This window comes from Xenopus laevis, chromosome 7S (genome assembly GCF_017654675.1).
Source record: "Xenopus laevis strain J_2021 chromosome 7S, Xenopus_laevis_v10.1, whole genome shotgun sequence".
NCBI lineage: Eukaryota > Metazoa > Chordata > Amphibia > Anura > Pipidae > Xenopus > Xenopus laevis.
Window position 1 is genome coordinate 51959880 of NC_054384.1, and position 25555 is coordinate 51985434.

Here is a 25555-nt window from a genome sequence, read left to right on the forward strand (position 1 = left end):
CTTCACTCCAACCTGGTCCAGACGGCCTCCCCTCAGACTGGTTCAAAACTTCCAGGGAACTCATCTCCCCCTGGCTACACACAACGCTAATGGATGCCACAGAAGAGAACCAGCTCCCTCTTCTCGTTCAATAAAGCACTGATAGTTGTTATTCCGAAAGAAGGGAAGGATCCCCTTAACTGCAGATCCTACAGACCTATTTTCCTTCTCAATACTGATGCCAAGGTGTTTGCAAAAGTACTGGCCACCAGACTAAAACAGGTAGTAGAGGAAATCCTAGAACCAGACCAAATTGTATTCATGCCCAGTTGATCTACAAATGTGAACATTCCCAGACTATTCCCAAACGTACGTGCAAACCATAGTAACCAGGATTCACACATCATAGTGTCCCTATATGCGGCTAAGGTCTTTGATTCTGTGCAATGGTTATACCTCTGGTGAATATTGAAGAAATTTAGTCTGGGGGACCAATTCAACCAATGGGTGAAGCTATTATATAAGCAACCAACAGCAAGAGTCGGATCTAATGGCTACTAGTCAACAACTTTTAACCTGCATATGGGAACCCGACAAGGATGCTCTTTATCACCACTACTCTTTGCCATAGCGAATGAGCTTTTGGCAATCCTGATTCTTCAGGCCAGAAATATCACAGGGCTTCGGCTGGGGATGGTGGAGGAACGCATATCCTTGTATGCCGATGACATACTATTATACCTGGACAACTCTGGTGACTCATTACAGGTGGTCCTGAGCCTAGTGGACCAGTTTGGCCAATTTTCAGGCCTAAAGATCAACTGGGGGAAATCCAGCATCTTTCCCATTCATATTGACATTGATCCTAACGCATTCCCTTCCACCCCTTTTGTCTGGGTAGATTCGTTCAAATACCTTGGTATCACTATACAGAGGAACTATGACGCGTTTATACCTTCAAACCTGGAGCCAATCCTGTCCAATATAAGAGAGAAACTGAAGTTATAGGCAAACTTTCCCATATCAATTTGGGGTAGGATCAATCTTCTAAAAAGTATATTCCTCCCTATGTTCCTCTGTCTTTCACTCCCCTGTTCCCATTCCCCACACATTCTGTACCTCCATAGACACCACACAAACAGCCTTCCTCTGCGCAAACAAACCCCCCAGGTTTGCTAGGGCCAAGCTACGGGCCTCCGGTTGGGGGTGGGGGACTATGCCTCCCACACTGGTATTTTTATTCCTTGGCACCCCAGATCTACTATATACACTGGTGGCTCAAACCAGATCCAAGCATTCCAAATTTCCCCCTCCAGGCCACCGTAGCAAGCTCCATAGAATCGCTCGCCTACATCTCATTCCGCAAACTCTGTGACCTACACACAGATTATCCAATCATAACCACACCCTACAAGTTAAAGTCTCCCCATCTCTCACGAAACCTACTATTATCGGGAAGTTCCTTTCTCCCACATTTGCAGAACATAACAGCATATAAAATCTGGCTGCACTGGAACACTAGGGAATTTGCTTGAGGAAGGAAAGATTTTCCCCAGGAAAGAGAGAAAACATACTCAAACTCACCAGGTCCTCTCCTGGTTCTCATACCTTTAACTTAGACCAACACAATTCCAGGGGAACAATATTCTCCTCACAATTACAAAAATAGAATCAGCCCTAAGGGCCACCTTCACCAAACAATTAGTCACAGCTCTATACACACGTCTCCAATCCACTATCAAACTCTCATTCAATGCAGCAGGGCCTACCTGGACTAAGGACATCACAGAGCTATAGGAAGATGACTAAAAAGAGGCAACTGACGGGGCCTATGATTACCTGGTCTTTACCAAAGATAAATTAATCTAATTTAAAATTCTACATAGACTTCACCTGACCCCAACCCGGCTGTTCCACATGAACAGAAGTGAATCAGCCTAACTCCCCAAGTGTGGTTCAACAGAGGCAAATTACTTGCACCGTATATGGTCATGCCCTAGAATCCAAGCCTTCTGGCCACAAGCCGTTACTTGTATTCAGAAAAAACGGCGCTCCCTAATTTATTGACCCCCAAGGTATGTCTCTTGAGCGTAGTAGATAAGTTCACACCAAGGGCAGCAATGAGAACTCTATTCCGCACTTTACGGTTTTACGCGAGGAAATGTGATGTCCATTGTGGTGTCCCCTACACTCAAAGGCTGGCTCAACCTAATAAAGACAACACTCCCCCTTATACAACTCCCCTATGCAGCAAGAATATGAAGTGGTGTGGTGAAGCTGGCTAGACACAAGCACTACTTGATATGCTAGGCCAATAATTCACAATTATACCTAAATCTAAAATACCGGGGGGAACTAAGCAATGATCAGGGAGTCTGGGATAAAGAGGTCAATAATTAAATGATACTGAAATTGAAATGGTTGATGAAAGAACCATGAAAGTTTTTATTGTACTGTTTAAAATGCACACTAGTTATTAGAGTACCAAAATTGAAACAAAGTAGCAGTGCACCCGCAAGTTAAATTATAACAATTGTAACAAACATATGTATCTATTGAGGAAATACACGGTGGAGAACATAATTGCTTATGCTTCCCTCCTGCAAACCTCCAGTTAACTAGTTCAGGTGCTGAAGTAGATAGTGAATTAAAACACAACTTTTATTAGGGCTCTTACACACGGGCGTTCCGACCTGCGCTACCCTGTGTTCCGTTTTTTGGCGTTCAGCCGCAGGGGAGCGCTAGGCATGTGCCATTGAGTAATCCTAAATAGAAAATTGCCATTTTAAAAAATAAGGGCCGTCCCTGGGATTGTACGATTCACTGTGCACACAAAGAAACCATACATGTTAGGTCTCATGAGCCAATTAACAGAGTTCTGTCTTTTGCTTCCACATTTTTTCTTCCTGTTACATTAAGAGCAGCAGTATTTCTGGTCAGGTAATCTGAGGCAGCCAGCACACAGACCATCATGAAATGGTGGTTCAAGGCAGAGATGTAAAAAGGCAATATTTATTTAAATATATATACCAGTTTGGCAAGATTCTTTAATATGTCACTTAATATGATAGAAAATATCTGTTGCTTAAATGTTCATTTTGGGGTTAAAGTTTTCCTTTGGAGTTTTATCATTGGCTGAGCTTTCAAAGTAGCAACTTTCTTTTAATATATAACATGCCTTATGGAAACAATAGTATTTCAGCAGTGACATAAAGTTTATTGGATTAACAGTAAATATACAATATGCACAGGTGCATAAATTTGGGCACCCCAACATAGATATTACTTCAATACTTAGTTGAGCCTCCTTTTGCAAATGTAACAGCCTCTAGACGCCTCCTATAGCCTTAGATGAGTGTCTAGATGGTGGTATTTTTGTCCATTCGTCCATACAAAATCTCTCCAGTTCAGTTAAATTTGATAGCCGCCGAGCATGGACAGCCTGCTTCAAATCATCCCATAGATTTTTGATGATGATTAAGTCGGGTAACTGTGACGGCCATTCCAGAATATTGTACTTCTCCCTCTGCATAAATGCTCTTGTAGATTTCGTAGTGTGTTTAGGGTCATTGTCTTGTTGAAATATCCAACTCCTGCGTAACTTCAACTTTGTGACTGATGCTTGAACATTATCCTGAAGAATTTGTTGATATTGGGTTGAATTCATCCGACCCTCAACCTTAACAAGGGCCCCAGTCCCTGAACTAGCCCCACAGCATGATGGAACCTCCACCAAATTTGACAGTAGGTAGCAGGTGTTTTACTTCGAATGCGGTGTTCCGCTTCGTCCGCCATGCAAAGTGTTCTTTGTAATGACCAAATACCTCCATTTTTGTCTCATCAGCCCAAAGCACTTTGTTCCAAAATGACTGTAGCTTGTCTAAATGAGCTTTTGCAAGCGACTGTTTGTGGTGTGAGTGCAGAAAGGGCTTCTTTCTCATCACCCTGCCATACAGAGGTTCTTTGTGCAAATTGCGCTAAATTGTAGAATGATGTACAGATACACCATCTGCAGCAAGATGTTCTTGCAGGTCTTTGGAGGTGATCTTGAGGATTCAGAGGAGAGTCGAACAGAAGCACAACTTGCAATTGGCCACCTTAAATAACTTTTCTCATGATTGGACACACCTGCCTATGAAGTTCAAGGCTTTACGAGAGAATCCAACCAATTTGGTATTGGCAGTTATCAGTATTGAGAAGTTGCATGCTTTCAAATGAGCAAAATTACAAGGGTACCCAGATTTTTGCACAGCCTGTTTTTCCACAATTTTAATTTTATACAACTGAATACTGCTTCACTAAAAACTAAAAGACATACCACTGTTATCTTTCTTGTTGAAAGTGAAGTCCATTATTATACAGGCTAAGAGGGGTTCCTAAACTTTTTCATATGACTGTGTGTTGAACTGGGGAATCCTGAAGGATTCGTAAAAGTGTGCTTTCAGTAACCCCAGATTATATGTATTAAAGTTTTAATGTACTGTTACATTAATGCAGTGATCTCCAACCAGTTACTCGTGAGCAACATGTTGCTCTCCAACCCATTGGATGTTGCTCCCAGTGGCCTAAAAGCAGGTGATTATTTTTGAATTCCAGGCTTGGAGGCAAGTTTTGGTTGTATAAAAACCAGTGGCACTGGCAAACAAAGTCTAAGGGGCACATTTACCTAGGGTCGAATATCGAGGGTTAATTAACCCTCGATATTCGACCGTCGAAGTAAAATCCCTCGAAGTCGAAGGATTTACCACTATTCCTACGATCGAACGTTCGAAGGAATAAACGTTCATTCGATCGAACGATTCGAAGGATTTTAATCCATCGATCGAAGGATATTCCTTCGATCAGAAAATTGTTAGGAAGCCTATGGGGACCTTCCCCATAGGCTAACATTGGACTCGGTAGGTTTTAGGTGGCGAACTAGACGAAGAATTGTTTTTTAAAGAGACATTACTTCGACTATCGAATAGTCGAACGATTTTTAGTTCGAATCGTTTGATTCGAAGTCGAAGATCGAAGTAGCCCATTCGATGGTCGAAGTAGCCATATTCGACCATTCAAAATTCGTACTATTTTTCCTCTATTCCTTCACTCGAGCTAAGTAAATGGGCCCCTAAATGTAGGTTGACAATCCACATAGGGCCTACAAAATGGCCAATCACAGCCCTTATTTGACATCTGAAGAACATTTTTCATGCTTGTGTTGCTCCCCAACTCCTTTTACTTCTGAATGTTGCTCACGGGTTGAAACGGTTGGGGATCCCTGCATTAATGTATAATTTTTTTATGTCTGGAAGTAGTTTTAATTAGAATAAACATAAAAACTGTTTTTGTTTTACCCTTCTCCAACTTCTGCAGGTCAGCAAGATTAGCTTGGTGGATTTGGCAGGAAGTGAGAGAGCGGATTCAACTGGAGCAAAGGGTACTCGTCTAAAAGTGAGTGTTCATCTAAAAATCATTACTGTTTATTTCATTTTTTTTTTATTAGACTACTCGTCATTTTTCTTCCTGCATTATTTTTAGTCAGATGCTGCTACCAGGAATAAAGAAATTATCAACTGAAGTTTTAAAAAGGGTTGTTCACCTTCCAACATTTTTTTTTCAGTTCAGTTGTTTTTAAATAGTTCACCATAAATAGACTTTTTTCAGTCTATTTGACTGTTTTTCTAATATTAAAGGCATCTGTTAGAATTGATACAATAGTTGCTAATATTCTATAGATGCTACTGACAAATGCATCGACTAATGTAGAAAACAGTTCTGAATCTGCTGCCAGGCTGACACACCTGAACATTCGACTACCTGAAAACAACTGAAAAAAGTTTTGGATATGCTATATGCAAATAAACCACTAGCTCTAAATTTAGAGTATTACATTTAGGTCATTAATAATTGACTTTTCCTTCTTTATAGGAAGGTGCAAATATCAACAAGTCACTGACAACTCTGGGAAAAGTTATATCTGCTCTTGCAGAGGTGGTAAGTTCTTAACTGTTTATTAAAGAGCCACTAAGCTGTGCTTAGTTCTGTACTGAATCTGCTTTATGGTTTCTCTATAAAGAAAATGAACACATTTTTGGTGTTCTACCATCCCTGAAAATTATCTCACTCATTGTAACCCACAGTGACATTAAACCACACACTTGCCCAAGTGTAAGAGAATTATGTTAGGAGGGACATGTGATTTAAAATGGGGGTCTTTAAACAGTGGTATCATACTGATGGATGAAACTGTGAACATAATCTGTTGCAGATGTGTATACGGTAGCTGTGCATGATGTGTAGAAAATCCAGGTATTTGTGTGATGCCAACAAAGAGAACTGGGCATCCAAATTCATCCAGACAATCCAGGGTTTTTGACTGTTGGGGTGCTACAGTTAATGAGAAGTGGTACAGCAACCCAGACAATTAAGCAAAACAAACTGTGTGGGCTTTATGTGCTCTGTAAATACGAAGTGCAATAATTCCTATACTTGGTTTATGCTATTAAAAATGTCAGTGTCCAGATTGCCTTTAGATGTATTGCACATAGGTCAAAACATTGTATTGTGCAACATATTTACAGCTGATGTATTCTCCAATTCCATTGCTCAGGTTCAGTTTGCAAAGTTAACATTTTTGCATAAAGACCATCTTAGTACATTATTTACCTTGATTTTTTACTAAAAATACAGACATGGGAGCCATTATCTGGAAACCTATTATTGAGAGAGCTCAAAATTATGGGAAGGCCATCTTCCTTAGACACAATTTTAATCAAATAGTTTTAAAGCTTTTTCTTTTTTTCTATAATAAAACACTACCATGTACTTGATACCAGTTAAGATATAATTAATGAAAATTTTAGGCTAAACTGTTTGTTTAATATTCGAATGATTTGTATCAGACTTGACGTATGAAGATCCAAATTACAGAAAGATCCTTTTGGGAAAACCCTCTTCACCCTTATCTTTCCTTTAAACTCCGCTATTATCCTTTCTTTTGTTTGTTCCATTTAATGGCAAAGGCACATGAGCGGATTGAAGGCATTTTGTCACCCAGCAAATTGATCCTCATTTCCTTGATCTGCTAGTACACCCACAGCATCAGGTGATTTTCGTGGAAATGAATCTGGGCAATTTTGATTGTTTTGTTGCATGCCTATTGAGCTCAAGTGACAAAACTGCATACATTTCCCCATGTGCCATTGCCCTTTTTTCTTACTCACTTTTATGGACCCTTCCAATGTGCTATTTTTTTTGTCCTGTTTTTAACTGGTTACCCGCATCCAGTTTTTCTTTAATTTTCGCATAATGTGTTGTCCTCATTCTCTTGCCTCTTCAGACAGGGTGAGAGAGAAATACAAGAACTCCCCTGCACTCAACCCATTAACAATATTTTTAAGACATTTAGACATTTTGTGTCTTAAGCTACCAAAAAATGCCTTACCCTTTATACAAAACGGTGATTGCTTGTCCAAATAACAACACGGCATCTCAACCTGTCAAGGTTGCATAAAAGTCAATGGGAACAGTCGCATTCATTTTTGTTGTGTTGGTGGTTTCGGGCAATTTCACAATGTTTTCTGAGCTTTCGGGTGAAAACTCCGAAAAATTCAGAGTTTTCGGGGAAAATTCATGAAAAATTCGTGAAAATCTGAGCTTTTCCCGCAAAGGTAATTTTCTGGAAAATGTAATAATAAATAAGTGTTCAAAACCAGAGTGGGTTAGATCGGAGTTTGTAGCATCCGATATTGAGATAAATTCGGACCTTGATAAATAACTTTTTTGGATTCGGCCGAACCCCCGAATCCTTTGCGAAAGATTCGGCCAAATACCGAACTGTGGGAAGAGGAAAACATTTTTTACTTCCTTGTTTGTTACAAAAAGTCATATGATTTCCCTCCCCGCCATTAATTTACATATGCAAAATAGGATTCGGTTCGGCCAGGCAGAAGGATTCGGACGAATCCGAATCCTGCTTAAAAAGGCCGAATCCTGGATTCGGTGCTTCCCTATAAATGACCCCCTTAAAGTTTTACCTTGTTCAACAAGTTCAATAAAATGGTTGTCTAATCTGTGCTGTTTATAATAAATTATCATCTTTGATTTGTATAGCACTGACATCTACATGTTTCTGCATTGTTTTAAGTTAAGATCTCTCTCCTGTACCACAGTATCTGTACCATCATATAACAGTATCTGTATCTGTTTCATTACATTATATTTACTTTAATTGGGTATACTTTACCTAAATACATAATAGTAGAAAATTCCACCCACATCATGACTGATTATACCTCATGACATAAGTAAAAACAGCAATTTACATAGAAACAAAGCTATCACTATGTAACTTGAATAGTCTTCCCTCAGTACCGTGTTTGTCTCTAATTCATCATAAATCTTTGTAATATTTTGTCTATGCTTGCTTAATGCTACCATGTCAGGATAACTGCACCAGCAAGGTATGGTTTCTCTTCTGTTATTAAAGATGTATAAATTAAGTACTTGAAACAAAACGAGTTTTAGTTGTACCGATCGGTGCATTATGTTTTACATGTGTTAGATAGACAATACCAAACAAGGTCACTTATTTTGGTAATGAAATTGTAACAACCATATAATATTGCCACAATGTTTTACTTTTGTAAAATTGTTATCGTAAGCCACTTCTTTCTAAAGTTGCATTTCAGAGGGTGGATATTTATGGAAAGACTCAAAGACCACTAAGCCCTTTAGCAGACTGGGCCTTTTTTGCCTATGAGAAACTTTCAAATGTAAAAAGAGTTTACAAGCAAAATAAGGACTGAGATTGGAAATTTGGTTGCCCCTATGCGGATTGGCAGTTTACAGAAGGCTCTATTTGGCAGTACAACTGTTGCCCCTATGCGGATTGGCAGCCTACAGGAGGCTCTATTTGGCAGAACAACTGTTTCTTGTTGCACCATCATTTGCCTCCAAGGCAATTATAATTCTGAAATGTGACATGTTAAAAGAAATAGTAAGGGCTATGTCAGATGTAGCATTTTCTCTGCTGGCGGGCAAAAATGCTGATATGGCCCATAAGTTTAATGATTCAAGATTTTGAGTTATATTTTTCTAAAATCTCATTTTTTAAAATTTTTTAAACATGTTTTTATTTAATATTTTATCAAATAATAAAGTACGTTTCCAGTATGCAGTTTCGTACATAGTAATAATAATAAGAATAAGTTCTTAACATTTTTTTAAAAAATATATAGTAACAGTATGAGAAGCTGAGCTCAATATTTAGTATATGACACATTAGTAAATGTGGGATTTAATGGATATATAGCCAACAATCTATTTGATGACTCCTGGGGGGTGCGAAGTTCAGTCTTCCTTGTTCCTGTTGACATGTGTCTAGGTATTGGGATGACTCCATTATGAGTGGGTGTTCTCTTAAGGTTTCTTCAACATACTATGTTGTTTGTCTAAAGGTGTAAACTGGCAGGTTTTTAATGTGTTGTGGGAGTGATGTTATGTATGTTATCCATCTGTTAAAAAATTTCGTTGTGTTTTGTTCTCTTCTAGTAATTGCTACCAACCAATCCATGTGAAATAAGTGGTGTAATTTTTGTTTAACTAGTAATATAGATGGTTGATCAGAGGCCAACCATTGTTGTAGTATTGTTTTTCGAGCTGACGCCGCTAGTCTCCCAATCATATTTTTTTCAGGTTTTGATAGTTATGTATGTTGTATGGTATTACTAAATAGTGCCCATTCTATTTGCATCTGGATAGGTGTTCCAGCCATCTGCTCATCATATGTGGTTACCTCTTGCCAAAAGGTTTGTAATTTTAAACATGACCAAAAGTTATGTATTAAATCAGCTCCTGGGGAGTAGCATCTTAAACCGTTATCTGAGGACAGATTTCCCTTTTTGTGTCTTTTGATTGGGGTTGGATATGAGTTGCAGAGTATTTGGAGAGCCATTTCTTGGTATCTACTTGCTGGGAGGTACTTCGTTATATTCATATTTTGCTTATGGATATCTGATTTCGTTGTGTTTGGTATATTTGCTATCCATTTAAAAGCAGAATTCTCTTCATCTCCTAGTTGTATTAGTGCTCGACTGGTATAGTTGTGAGGTTGTTTGTTTTGTGCCCCTGTTCTTCCATATTTTGTTTAACGGGTTATCTTTTTTTTTGTCTATTAACTGAGTGGCTGTTCAAGTTGCAAAGTGAATGATTTGTACTGTGGCATAGTAAACGGGTATCTTTCCATGAGTTTTGTTTGGGTGATTATTGAATAGTTGTCATCTAATAAGTCTTTAAGGTTATTTAATCCTTTGTCCCGCCATTGGTGAAGTGTCGGGTTTCGTGTGCCTATTGGGAATTTTTTGTTTCTTATCCATGTTAAATATGGGGAGATGTTTGGTGATAAACTTTTTTTCCTTATTGATTAACATGCTTTGTGTGTATCTGTAAATAGAGGGTTATCACATATAAAATCTCCCATTTTAATGTCTTTAAAGAAAGGATACAAGTTGTCTAAAATCATACAAATCAGGAAATGTAGCTATGTGTATATCTACACAATGTAGACAACGGTGAATGCAGTAATGTACATTTTTACAATATTGTAATTTATTAGAAGAATGTATTTTGAAACTGCTTTGACTGAATAAGCACGGCAGTTAATTCTTGTGAAGTTATTAGCCTTAATGTGACACAGACTGTCCCACTTCTCTTTCTCAGGGTTATTCACACAGGTCCTAAATGTTCTTTAGCAGTAATTATTAGGCACATAGCCAATTTGATTGCCAGAAGCAGTGGATAATGCAGTTTACAAACTTGTTAATGTTTATTTGTAACTTGCTAGACCAGCCTTTCAGAGCCAGTGGCACTGCATATTCTCAGTGGACTCAAAACATTTTGCAGAGCCTGTTGTTACTTCTCTCATAGCAGCTGATGCTACTGACATTAATTCATATAATGTGAAATTAACTAATCAGCCTTTTATTGTTAATATAGAATAATATTGATAATAATATGCAATAGTGCTTGAAAGTGCTTTAAAAGTTTTCTATATTTTATATAAATCTGATTTTCAAAAAATCCAAAAAGTAGATCAGGAAATGCTAGATAAACAAATAAAACAACATTTTGTTATATTTTGTCATGTATTTAATGAAAAAAATGATCCAATACCATATCTGTGTGTGGCAAAAGTAAGCGAATCCTTAGGATTGAAGCTGAAATCAGAGTCTGGTGTTTTCAGTCAATAGGATGACAATCCGGTGTGAGTGAGAAATCTTGCATCCAGCAAATCCAACAAAGCCTGATCACACATTAAGACATTTGTGGATGTGTATCATGGCTTGAAAAAAGGAGCTGTCTGAGGACCTCAAAAAAAGATTTGTTGATGCCCATAAAGCTGGAAAAGGCACAAGACTATCTCTAAAGAGTTGAACTCCACCAATCAACAGTCATACAGATTGTGTATAAATGGAGGAAATTCAAGACCATGGTTACTAGTGATGTGCGGGCCGGCCTGATACCCGCGGGTCGGGCGGGTTCGGGCCAACTCGTACTCTTCGCGAGTGGCGGGCTTCAAATGCCGGCTTCCGGCATTATAGCCGTGCGCCTGCTCACCCCGCTCCTTTTATGACGTTGGTGGGGCAGGCCGCAGCGGGTCTATAAAACAAACCTGGAATGGTTACCCTACCCATAAGTGGTCGTCCATCATATATAACGCCAACTGCAAGATGCTTAATAGTCTTGAGAGGTTACAAGGAACGCAGGTTAACGTCTAAGCAACTAAAGGCTTGTCTCACATTGGTGAATGCTGATGTTCATGAGTCCACCATCAGGAGTGCAAACACACTCACGTGCACACCCGAGCCCTATGAAGTAATTGACCCGGTGCTCGGACCCTCGAAGAAAACAGGTACCGGCACACAGGTGCAATTCAAGTAGGGGACTAGACCCTTACGTGTTTATTAAGTCGACACAACGTTTCGGGGGCAATTCCCCCTTCGTCAGGTGAACACTGAACAACAGTGGTGTGTATGGCAGGTAACATATATGCTTTCCCCCAATATACTGCAGTTTTCTAAACCAGAAGGTTACTGGAAGAATGGTTTGTGAACAGATGAAGCCAAAATAAAACTTTTTGGCTTAAATGAGGAGCATTACATTTGGTAATAGAAAAACACTGCATTCCAACATAAAAACCTTATACCATCTGTGAAACATGGTGGTGGGAGTATTCTGGGTTGGGCATGTTTTGCTGCATCTTAGCCTGGATGGCTTGCCATAATTGATAGAAAAATTAATTCTGAACTATACCAGGAAAATGTCAAGACTTCTGGTCTAAAATTCCTCTGAGTCAATGTGCAGGATTGATTTAGTTGCAGTTATTGCCGCACATGGGGGTCACATTCAGATATATTATTGGATCATTTTTGTCAATAAATACATGGCCAAATTCAATTTATGTTTTATTTGTTTTACTAAAGTTTCTTCATCTACTTTTAGGACTTGGTTGAAAACTAGGCTAGGTCACATTCATATACAAATACAGAAAATTTTAAAGGGTTCAGAAACTTTCACCACCACCACCACTCTATCTTAGCCCAAAAATCAATATGATAGCACACGGGGCAATTTGTTGCCTATTAGTGTGATGACAAAATGCACAATGCTATATTCCTTTTGATGACAAAATGCACAATGCTATATTCCTTTTGGCCCACGTAGCTTTATCTCTCGAGAATGCAACAGTAAGCACTTTTGAGCAATAAAGCTTACACATTGGCAGAGATTCAGCAGATTCTGATGCATTTCATTGGAAAATGTGTTTATGGCTTTTTTCTCGACCACCCAACATTTAATTATAACAAAACACTCCATGTGTCATTACCCTAAAAACCCTAAATGTGCCATTTCTAGCCTAATCCTGTGTTAAGCACTGTGTAGACTATGTAAATTAGAAGGTGGGCTAAATTTGAAATTGGGTTAGAGATTATAGAATAGAGAATACATTTGTAAATTCCATTGTGAGGCCAATAAATACCCTTCTTTAAACAGAGGGCATCATTAATTTAAATTGTCAAGTAGAACAACATAATTTCTTTTTTTACCCCAGAACTATTTTTACTCTCCATTTTTAATTAAAAAATACTTTAGTCTCTCTCTCTTTTCTCCAGTAAGCTGCAAGTGTTGTGTGACATGAATTTAATGGTTTTTATATATATATTTGCTTGTAGAGCAAGAAGAAGAAAAAAACAGACTTCATTCCATATCGGGATTCTGTACTAACATGGCTGCTTCGTGAGAACTTGGGTAAAAAAAGTTCATATTTGCCTTATAAGTGAAAACCCTCAAATGCTTGAGATATTTTGACACTTTCTTTGGTCATTTTTGTTGCAGGTGGGAATTCCCGGACAGCAATGGTTGCAGCACTGAGTCCTGCTGATATAAACTATGATGAGACTCTGAGTACATTGAGGTAAGAAATCCAAGCTACATCACTATATCATGAATTCCATTCTTTAATATATTCTTTAATAAAAAAAAGTATACTGAAAGCATCTCGGTATCAAACATGAAGTAAATATTTATTAAATAAATTGTCTTGTTAAACTATTTTGTAAAAGACAGTAACCTTGATTTTTAATTGTTTCTATGATTGCTTACTGATTATGCATTAATTTACAGTAAGCATTATTTCTGTTTCTACATTTGTGTACAATTTAGATATTCAAGGAGAAGGAATATAATTTTACAATTAGGGTTCCAAAAGTTAGGCACCCCCAAGTGACTGCTTTCACTTACCTGACACCCCGGACCGCTGCTCCTATCAGCAGAAAGCCTCACAGCCCCCCCCCCCCTCCCGGTTCTTCTAGTGAGCACTATGGAGTGATCCTCTTCCCGCTTTTTCGGTTTTCAAATTACCTGTGGCAGACGCATGTGCAGTGGAGCGAGATAGCCATTTTTCATTAAAGTTTGGCTTTTCTCGCTACTGCGCATGCGCAGCTGTGAGAAGGCCTGAAGAAGCAGGAAGTGGATCTCTCTGTGGTGCTCGCTAGAAGAACCCCGGGCCAAAGTGTTTTTCTGCTGATAAGTGAACCGGCTGGGGTGTCGGGTAAGTAAAAGTAGTCACTTTGGGGTGCCTAACTTTTGGCACCCCCAAGGGTAAAAATTGCCTCTATAAGCTTTGCCAGGTGAAATTCAGTGTAGCTAAATGCAAGCTTTTGCATTTAGTGTTTAGTGCTAAGTGCTGCTTGTGCCCATAAAGGGGATCATGCATTTGTATTTCATTTTTAATCATATCAAGCTTAAAATTTTATTTATTTTAATATAAATGAATTTAAAAAAATTATTTATTAGAATTTAGAATGGGAATGCATCTTGCATATCTTATTGTTAGGGCAGAATGGAACTTGATTTCAAAGCTAGGCAAGCTTCATGAGTTGGCTCTAACTCAGTCGTACCTGTGGTCAAACTGGCGCAATGAGGAGGAAAATTGTACCAACAAATTTGAAAAGCACAGATATCACAAAACAGGCATTTGCTAAAGATTAGGAAGCTTTATTTTACACATATTAGCCTCATGCATTTCATGCCCAGAAGGGGTGTGGAGTCGGTACATAAATCCTCGGCTCAGACTCCTCAGTTTATGGTACCTCTGACTCCTACTCTGACTTCTCTGTTTTTAATTCAGGTTTACTAATGTATTTTCTATGGTGATTTGAAAGAACACAACATTCAAGGCATGTCATCACTGCCAAATCTGTACGATGATGGTGTTTGCTTTTGGCAACAAACCAAATTATTTCTGTCTAGGAAGCCGCCAAACTACCTTATAGGCCATTCAAGCCTCTCACTGCCAACTTCAATGAGGATACATTTCTTTTCTAAATATTTTGTAGTCTGTGGGTTTACATGCTGAATTGCATAATTTAATAAATGGCTGGTATATTTCTGTTGTAGCTCTCGGCAGTGAAGAACAGTCAGATGAAACATCCTTACCCAATTCTTAACAGACAGACAAGTGCATATGCACAGGTGAAAAGAATCCTACATGCTTAAGACCTTGATTTTCATGGTGAAGGGATGTGGTAACCCTTATGGTGGGGCACATTTACTTTAGTTCAGACCTACTTCACTACTTAATGGAGATGTTAAACACCTATAAATATCAAATTGAATATATCAACTTGTGTTTCATGCAGATGTTTGGACCATATGTTCAGAGTTCCTATACGCAATCTACGCAATCTGCACTTAAGCAGTAACCTCATTCATGCATCTGCTGCAGAATCTCTTGTCTTGAAGCTGCTTTTAAATTATTTTTGTGGTGTTCACACAATATATTCCCTACTCTAGTCATTCCTTCGCCCATTTATTTGTTACATAAATAGCAGTGCTTGTAATGTGTCCGTTTGTAATTTTTCTCAGTGATTTGGGGGTTAAGAAAAAAGTCAGACAGTGGGTGACACAGCAGAAAGCAGATTTGGTATAGAAATAGGAGGTCAGTTGTATGGAAATTGGAGTACAGGGGTATATTTGATATTGTGCAGTTGTGATGGGGTACAGAAAGTAGTTTTCTTAATTTTTACTTTTGGTTGAACATAGTTTGTTTGTTTCAGTTTATCAGCTCCTCAATCAAACTTCTGATATGTTCAGTCACATTACTCTTGTGCTTTTAAACTGTTTTCAAGCCTTCCCTGTAGATTTTAGTGAATATTTGTGTGCAGTTAGCTGTGCAGTGTGAGAGACAGGTGAGTTCTGGATCTAGACTTGTCAAAGTAAAATCATTGCAAAAAAATTATGTATTGTGGGTATCCCATTGTCTTTCTGGTTAATCTCTGGGCTGGAAAGTGCTCAGTGCTCAGTTCTATTTGGTCATAATAGACCAATGCACTCTAAAAAAAAAAAAAAAAATTACAAATATATACAGTAACATACTAGCAGTATATATGGTTTTGAGTATAGGGTATCTTGACAAAGGTCTGTTTTTTCCAATAAATCATTCTGCTTAAGATCATTTTTTCTACTTCTGCTGTATTTACTCTTAGTCCTTTGCTTACATCAGTTATTTTTAACATGCAATTTATGCTCTTGCTATAGCTATAAAATGTATTCTCTTTTAGATATGCAGATCGTGCTAAACAGATTAAGTGTAATGCTATTATCAATGAAGATCCAAATGCCAAACTTGTGCGTGAACTAAAAGATGAAGTAACTAGACTTAAAGAGCTCCTGCGTGCTCAGGGATTGGGTGATATCCTTGAAAGTAAGTAATTTTAGTGAATTTCCAATACTCCTGCAAAATATTCTGTTCATGTTTCCTGGCATTGTTAAAAATGTTAATGTCACCTTCCTGTGCGTGCTTGGGTGTGAAATGTCCAATGTTTTTGTGTTTTACTTATTTTTAAATAAAATAATAATAAAAAAATATATATACAGTATGTGTATATATATATATATATATATATATATATATATATATATATATATATATATACATACATATACATATATATATATACATACATATATATATATATATATATATATATATATATATATATATATATATAATTTTTTATTATTTTTTTTAAACCTAGAGAAGTGTTCATTTGAGATACATTTTGTATAACGGGTGAGTTGTCACCAGAAAATGCTAATGTTTGCATTTTCTACCCAAATGTACTCATTGACAAGGCAGGACACATTCAGTCCTGTCCCCCCTATGCTCACAGGAGGGATAGAGACAGAATTGCCTTTTTTTTTACTTATTTACTTTCAAGGTCATGTCCTATTCATTCTGATATTCAGTTAATTGTCAGGTTGGTATAGACCAGGTCAAGCAACCAGCAAACAAAATTTCAAACTGGAGGGTTGCAAAATAAAAACAATAGTAGAAAGAAATACTTTAACACTGTTTCAGTGTGGTCAATCATCCTTTCTCTTTCTGTCCTGTTTCTCAATGTGGTTTCCTTTCCTCTTAACTGTCCCAGCACCTTGGTTTCCTTTTTTTATCTCCCTTTCCAGCTCTTCCTTCTGTTGGGTGCTTTCCTGTCTCAGACATGAATGATAATGAGAACCTTAAGAATAAATACTTATTAGCCAATGAGAATCAACGACCTGGCAATTTCTCCACAGCCTCTATAAGTTCTCTTGCATCTTCCGCATCCACCTGTTCACTCAGTAGTCAGGTGGGATTGACATCTGTTACCAGCATCCAGGAAAGAATCATGTCTACCCCAGGAGGAGAGGAGGCTATAGAGAGACTTAAAGTAAGTGAATTTTTTTATTTTGATGGTAACATTTAAGGGCACAGAGATCTGAGGTCAGAAATGTGTGTTTAATAAGACTAATTCAAGCAAATTAGTTATCATTGAAATAGATTGAATTGTTTTTTTGTTCTTAAATGCCTGTATTGTATGCTGGGATGTGAGAAAATAACCTTGGACCCTCTAGTGTTGTTTCTTTGAGCAAACTCTGTCAAGATTTACCTATTTGAGATAGTTCTGGTACACTGTGTATGGGAAATTATTTAAGATGATGCAAGACAGTTAAACACAATAACACTTTTTGATGTGGCCCTTAGGCTGGTGCGCGCAGTGACAAGTGGATCTCATTCACTCCCACATGTGCATACGGAACGGAATGAGAGTAGATCGGCAGCAACACTGGGGGAGGCATCCCAAAATCCACCCCCACGCTTTCCTCTCTTGCATCAGATACAGATACGGTTGCCTGTCTGGTACATCTGTAATAATCATTCAATCCCCCCCCCCCCAGCCTTCTTCCGATCCACCCCTTTCTGGCCGTCCTAGCCCCTATACTATAAAACCCCCAGCTGATTCCACACTTTATGACAAGCGCCAACCCCTCATTGTCATGGCTCCACCCACTTGATGACACAACCCCACCCCCTTATGGATGCACCCCCAGCCAGGCTGGTATACTTTAAACTGAAAAGGTGGCAACCCTGACATCAGAGAGGGTCAAGGGGGAACCACTGTACTAGTGCAGAGAGTGCAAGTGTGTTATACTAGAAGAGACAAATTTCAGTTTTAAGAAATATATATTTGGCTCTTAAAGGAGAACTAAACCCTAAAAATTCCATATTTCAAACTCTATAATGTCCTTATTGCACCAGCCTTAAATGTCAGCTTCTCAATAGCAGCAATGATCAAGGATTTCAAACTTGTCACAGGAGGTCGCCATGTTGGAAATGCTCGGTTTGCTATGAGCAGCTGTTGAGAAGCTAAGATTAGGGCCTGTAACTGCTACTCTGAAAACTGACATGGTCAGACAGAACACTGATTCTATAAATTTAAAGAATATAGTAACTTACGTTGAAAATAAAGACATGGCCTTGCTTAACTTCTTTGAGAGGAAGGCAAAAACCCCATCTGAATTATTTTGCTAAACCACTGAACGTAGGCATAATAGAATGTGACAAATGTGGTGAAACAAACACAAAAAAACCCCGTCCTGGGAATACATTAATAAATGCCCATCTGTAAGAGCTGTGACAGAACACTGTGATTTTTTTTTTTTTGTTATGGAAAAAGGTTGTAATACAACATTCCTTATACCATTCTGAAAATAGGGCAAAACACAAGGTATCAATGTAATAAGAATATAAAGCTTTGATTATAAGACCTTTGCAATAAACGACTCATTTTTGTTATAACTTTTTATCATCTTAACATTTTCTAGGAATCTGAAAAAATTATTGCAGAGCTAAATGAGACATGGGAAGAGAAACTGCGAAAAACTGAGGCTATTCGAATGGAAAGGTATGGCAAAATCAGTGATTCTGTTATAGAAAACATACATACTCTTGTCAAATTACTTTTTTATTTTAGCAACCTAATGAATTTTGGGGCATTTATTTAAATTAATTTCTGGGAATCTTCAAAGTTACATACACTGATTTTAATATTTCTTGCATTTTACATTTAAAGTGGTTTAAAATACTAACCGGAGGATATTATGCTATAATAATTTGTAAATAGTCAAATCCAATTAGTCTCTACCTCATACAGTCCTACACATACAGTATCACTTACTGCTTTAGGGTGTGCATTTGTCAGAGTGGTTTTGCACATGCCCCCCATAGCCTTACATTAACACTGCAAACGCTTAACCCCTGTCACTAACACCATAAATATTCAAATGAAATCTGACTTCTTCACTTATATCCTTTGCATACTTTAAGAAAGCTACTTCAACACATTTCCCTGATTTACATTTTTCCAGATTTTGCATAATTTATTTTTCTACTGTAGATTAAAACTCATACCTTAACAATATAATAACCTGTATGCACAAAAGACTTATCCTCAGCAACTTAGTCTATTCTATCAATCATTAACTAGTGCCTACACGTTGGTTTTGATGCAATTCATGTATGCTTTTAAGAGTAGAAAGATGTTTTTAAGGTAGAGTGAGGAGTAAAAATGCAGGGGTTTCTCAGATCTTTGATTTTGGAATATTTTTTTTTTGTACGTTGTTTGACATCTGCTTTACTGTTGTCCATTTGGCCACAGTTATGACTTAATGAAACAAACTGCTTAGGAACTAATCTTTTTATTAATGAAGTCAACATTCTTTTGGTTCAAAAACATCTGGGCCCTATGTGCATTGGTCCTGGGGTATCGCACATTTCCATCTGCAGTGTTCCACTTTATAACATGTCATTAATACAGATAACCGTTTCCATAAAAAAAACATCAGGCCAGTAATACACATGACAATTGAGATTGATCCATTCTGTAGTATGAACAAACTACTGGTTAGTATAATTAACTCTTAGTACAAAGTTGATTTAAAGGACTCGTATGAGAGTCACTTGTCTCTGAATTAACTAGAAGATAGGCAGTTTTAAATTAGAAAAAAGGTTGAACTTGATGTATGTGTCTTTTTTGTGTACTTCTACTGTGGCTACTAAGTTAGTAAGAGGGGCCAAATTAAGCAATATCTACTAACCCCTTTGTTGGTTGGATAAATTAAATCCGCTTTGTATTCTGTATTGTTTTCTATTCCCTATATTTTTTCTTATTTTGAGATAAACATTTTATAGATGATCTACCTCAATTAAGAACATTTTCGTGCTACAAACCGCTCACACATACTGTAATATCCAGATTTGTAGTAGGAGTACTAGCAATAGTAGGGTATGGATACATTTTGTTGATCAAACTGGTTACAAAACCAATTTGGAATATCCAGTAGCCAAACAACATGGCGTATTCAAAATAGAAAACCATTTTTTTTGGCAGGAGTAGACTAATAAATCATTTCGTATCTTAAAATTTCATGAAAATGTATGAAACAGATCATGCTTCCTATAAAATATGGATGCATTTTTGCTTTTGAAACAGTTATCCATTAAGATGATTTAAATAGCCTACTTATTATTAATCAGTAAAATGTTTTGTAATTAGAACCCATATCTGTATATATGAATATTATACTGTATTTTCTGTTAAGCATTTTTGGCCCTCCACAGGGAGGCTTTACTTGCAGAAATGGGAGTGGCTATTCGTGAGGATGGTGGAACCTTGGGAGTTTTCTCACCCAAAAAGGTATATAGCCTGTATTACATTTTATTCACTTTTGCAACCTATGACTGTATTTACTAATCTTGACCTTTCTCCACATGTCTTCTGTGCGATCAATCTTCAGGTAAGAACACTTAGGATCTTTTGTCACCCAGCAACATCACCTCTACCACGTCTACAAAAAAAAAATCAAAAACACCTTTGTATTGTCATTGCAGGAATTATATATGTAAAAATTCAGAAGGATACGTTTATATAATACAACTAGTATAGGCACAGACATTCCCTGCACAACCAATACAAATGCTTTTTCACATGATTTGATGACATTGCCGGAGGTAGTTTCACACAGGTGACTAAATGTCTTCTGTCTTCATACCTTTAAACTCCAGTGCTTGAATCTTTCTTCTCTCTCCTAAAACAGAATATTATTGTCTCCTTTTGAAATCTTTATTATGGCTACGCTTTATCAAAGGATAGTATACCATATTGTTCTCCTAACATTTAAAACCTGTCACGCTTTGTGTATTGTTTTTCTGTAAAGTTTTGTCTCTCTCCTGTTCTTTCCAGACCCACCATCTTTTCAAACTGGCCACTATTGTCATGAACCTTTCTATTTTGCTACTCCTCAAATCCCAGATCCTATCTTTTGAAGCAGAAGAACATTATCTAGTCCAGGCTTATCAGTTAAAGAGAAACTATACTCTTGAACGATAATATTTTCTGTAAAAATATATTGCAGAAATCAGCATATATGTAAAACAGGCTAAGGACAAGCATACATAATTCTTAGCCCGGGTTTAAACACAGGCAGAGATTCCTCTGATCTGCAGGTCTTTGCTCATTTGACTGTCTGCACTTGCAGGCACTGCTTCGATCTAGTTGCAGAGACAGAGTAGATTTTGCCACAAAAACTTGTATTCATGCATTTTTGTGATAAAATCTGCTCCAGGTGTCTGCATTTAGATTAACTGAGTACTTGTGAGTGCAAATACATGAATGAGTGTGGGCCTGCCAATCAGCTGAGTATACAGGCTGAGGAAAAGCCGCCACATGTGGCTCTACTCCCATCTCTTCCTGTTAAATTAGAACTATTGTGTTCCAAAGAAGTAGACTGGAAAAGCTACACACATTTTTTGGGGGTTTGTTCCAGCTCAAGGCAACCACAGCCCTTGAATAGTGAAGATCTGTACCTCTGAATATGCCCCCAGTACATGCCAGTAGCGTCTCATTCTTTTCTGATGATTTGCAACATATGCTCTGTGCCTCTCCATTATCAGAGCTTAGGTACCAACACAATATGGAGAGAGGTGTGTGTGTGTGTGTGGGGGGGGGGGTTATATGACAGGCAAGCCTTTTTCTGCTTGATGATTTGTGATGACACTAAGCTTGGCTAAACCCTTACACTTGTGCATTAAGCTCCCTATATAAAATGACATTTCTAGTAATATTTGTATTTAGGCTTTAGCTCTTTAAAGGAATTGTTCAGTGTAAAAATAAAAACTGGGTAAAAAGGCTGTGCAAAATAAAAAATGTTTCTAATATAGTTAGTTAGCCAAAAATGTAATGTATAAAGGCTGGAGTGATTTGATGTATAACATGTCAGTCAGGACACTACTTCCTGCTTTTCAGCTCTCTTGGTTTACACTGACTGGTTACCAGGCAGTAACCAATCAGAGAGTTGGGAGGGGGCCACATGGGTCATTTCTGTTGCTTTTGAATCTGAGCTGAATGCTGAGGATCAATTACAAACTCACTGAACAGAAATGTACCATGTGGCCCCACTTCAAGTCACTGACTAACTCAGAGTTATAGAGCTGAAAAGCAGGAAGTTGGATTCTGGCTGTTTTATTAGACATCTGTTCACTCCAGCCTTTATACATTACATTTTTTCCTAACTAACTATATTAGAAACATTTTTTATTTTGCACAGCCTATCTATTTACCCAGTTTTTATTTTCACACTGAACTATTCCTTTAAAGTTAGAACCTGCATTATTTCCTGTAAAGTGATTTCTGAGGGAGCACACAGACATGTGGTGGCTCAATATTTACTGATATGTATATGCCAATTTGGTAAGATTCTTTAATAGATCATTTATTATATAATTTATCTTTTGGTTAAGTATATATTCTGCTAGTATTCATTGTGATACTGCATTTCCTTATTCTATAAAGGAAAAGTATCAAAGTGGGTGCCAAAATGTTAGGAATCCCAAGACAGTAATTAAACATAGCTTCCCTGAGATGCTGGGCCAGTGCTTTGGTTCACTAAGAAGTTCATTAGACTGCACCCAGGCCCACTGGGCTGAGCACATGTATATAAACAAGCGCCATTTGTCACTACTGAGGCCTCAGACGGTGCAGAGAGGTTGGTAAGTTGAAGAGCCTAGCAGGGAAATACCGCAAAGCCACTGCTGCAGGCAGTTGGCCCATACCTGCAGATGCAGATCCATGGTATTTGGGCTGACCTCCATATCACTACACTGAACTGTCACCATTTGCTCCATTGGCTGATATTTTTTTAACAGCATCAGTGCCTTTAGTGATTATGCTTAGCAGGGCCAAATAGTAGAAATGTACCAGCTAGTTGGCACCCCCTACCAAAAATAGAAAGCAACTGTTATACTATATGAAACCAACTAAACTGAAAGATGAACAACCCCTTTAACATATGTTTGTTTTATTTTTCTGTAGGAAATAATTTGCAATTATCTGCAATTATGTAATTTACTTAGGATATTTCAAATGTGTGTGGTATTAGCTGTCATTCACACAATCTCACTTACATGTTCAATGTTCCCTCTAATTCTTTTTTTTGGCAATTTGTCCAAAGTAATTTTTTTATGTACACATTTTAAACTTGTGTATGCATTTTTAAAAACTGTGTGCTCAGGTCAGAACGAAAAAAAACTTTTTTTCTTTTCTCTCTAAATTCACAATTTGTGAAGCATTGGCTGTGTTACTTCTGCATCGATTTATATGTAGAATTGTTTTGTAGTTCTAGAACAAACAACTTAAAGTGCAGAACGTCTGTAAGATGTTTGGTTTAATTTTCATGTTGTATTCATCTTCTGTCTTACACTGCTATGCCTGCTATTATATAGGTGTTTTTCTCCAGCCAATGTGATCTTTTTGCTGACTCTTATGGTGTCTTGTCCCTTAAACAGGTTTGTTGTGTATGTTATAGTCTATTAGAATAGAAGAAGCACAGTTTTATAAGAAACCTTTCTGTGTAATTGAGTGGAGAGCTCAGTTTGTAAATTAACATGGTGTTTAAACATGTTTTTTTTTTCAAAACGCATCAGTTAATAGTGCTACTCTAGCAGACTTCTGCACTGAAATCAATTTCTCAAAAGAGCAAACAGATTTTTTTTATATTCAATTTTGATATCTGACATGGGGCTAGACATTTTGTAAATTTCCCAGCTGCCCCTGGTCATGTGACTTGTGCCTGCACTTTAGGAGAGAAATGCTTTCTGGCAGGCTGCTGTTTTTCCTTCTCAATGTAACTGAATGTTTCTCAGTGGGACATGGGTTTTTACTATTGAGTGTTGTTCTTAGATCTACCAGGCAGCTGTTATCTTGTGTTAGGGAGCTGTTATCTGGCTACCTTCCCATTGTTCTTTTGTTTGGCTGCTGGGGGGGGGGGGAAGGGAGGGGGGTGATATCACTCCAACTTGTAGTAAAGAGTGATTGAAGTTTATCAGAGCACAAGTCACATGATTTGGGGCAGCTGGGAAATTGACAATATGTCTAGCCCCATGTCAGATTTCAAAATTGAATATAAAAAAAAATCTGTTTGCTCTTTTGAGAAATGGATTTCAGTGCAGAATTCTGCTGGAGCAGCACTATTAACTGATTAATTTTGAAAAAAATGGTTTTCCCATGACAGTATCCCTTTAATTCAATTGTATTGGTTAATATAGATCGTGTTCTTCTAGAATTATTATGGGAAAGTCAATTTTTTCCAAATAAATGCTCTTTGTTAGTTTTACAACCAGTAAATCAAACATTGTTATGTAACCCTTATTAAAGAAATATACTTTTTTCAGACTCCCCATCTTGTCAATCTTAATGAAGATCCACTAATGTCTGAATGCCTTCTTTACTATATTAAAGATGGAATAACAAGGTGAGGCTCCCCTTTTATAAAGTATTGTCCCATCACCTCTTTGTATAATGTACTGTTAAAGTAAAGTTTATTTGCCTTTAATCCTTTCAGGGTCGGTCAGGCAGATGCTGATAGTCACCAGGATATTGTGCTAAGTGGAGCTCATATTAAAGAGGAACACTGCATATTCCGTAGTGAGAGAAATTCAAATGGGGAAGGTAAATATATTAAGTGTTCAGTAATAAATTGTATTAAATAAGATCTCCAAATGCATTTTATTGAGAATATATTTTGGTAAATTTTAGAAATTGTCTACTTTTATTTATTTCTTGTTTTTTTCTGAATAAAAAACTGCATCAGATTCTTGTTTATTTTCAAGTGATGAGCCATACTGGTTACTCTGTCAAGGCCATATTAAAACTTATTAGGGTTAGTTCACACAGGGCGTTTTGCCTCACAAGGAAACTTCGGGCGACTTCGGAAAATGAATCTCCGCGTGTGATTAGCGCCGGGGTTTTTTTTTTCATTTTAGCCAGCGCAGGAACAGGGAAGGCGTTTGGGGAGATTGATCGCTGCAAAACGAGGCGATTAGTCGCCAGGCGACCAAATCTCCCCAAAATGCCCTGTGTGAACTAACCCTTAGTGTCATGGTTATTAAAATGTGCATTTTGTAGATACAGAAGCCCTGATAGTGATACAAATTCTCTTCTATTGCAATTCAGTAATTTCATACTTATTTCACCTTGTTTTTAGTCTTTAACAAGCTAAATATTAATTTGTAGAGAATTTTAAATATATAGATCCTGTGTGGTAGTTTAAAAAAATGTTATTGCTTGCATTTCATTTATTTTACTGACTTCTAATTCCATATATCCTTAAAGTGCAACTAAAGTCTAAAATAGAATGTTAGAAATGCTGTGTTTTGTAT

At 37.5% G+C, this 25555-nt stretch overlaps 1 protein-coding gene across 10 annotated transcripts in view; it reads left to right on the forward strand.

Annotated features, from left to right (window-relative positions):
- Window positions 1–25555, forward strand: part of kif1b.S (kinesin family member 1B S homeolog) — a 213858-nt gene that overhangs the window by 54702 nt on the left and 133601 nt on the right. For 5 of the 10 annotated variants that reach the window (XM_041571245.1, XM_041571244.1, XM_018227630.2 and 2 more), the window contains exons 8-18: window positions 5335–5412; window positions 5890–5955; window positions 8406–8423; window positions 13194–13269; window positions 13357–13435; window positions 16083–16225; window positions 16987–17231; window positions 18667–18746; window positions 20462–20537; window positions 24569–24648; window positions 24739–24845. In XM_041571245.1, the coding sequence (XP_041427179.1) occupies window positions 5335–5412; window positions 5890–5955; window positions 8406–8423; window positions 13194–13269; window positions 13357–13435; window positions 16083–16225; window positions 16987–17231; window positions 18667–18746; window positions 20462–20537; window positions 24569–24648; window positions 24739–24845 (1048 nt within the window). The remainder of the gene's footprint in view (window positions 1–5334; window positions 5413–5889; window positions 5956–8405; window positions 8424–13193; window positions 13270–13356; window positions 13436–16082; window positions 16226–16986; window positions 17232–18666; window positions 18747–20461; window positions 20538–24568; window positions 24649–24738; window positions 24846–25555) is intronic. The other 5 variants (XM_041571246.1, XM_018227632.2, XM_018227635.2 and 2 more) reach the window with 2 other exon arrangements.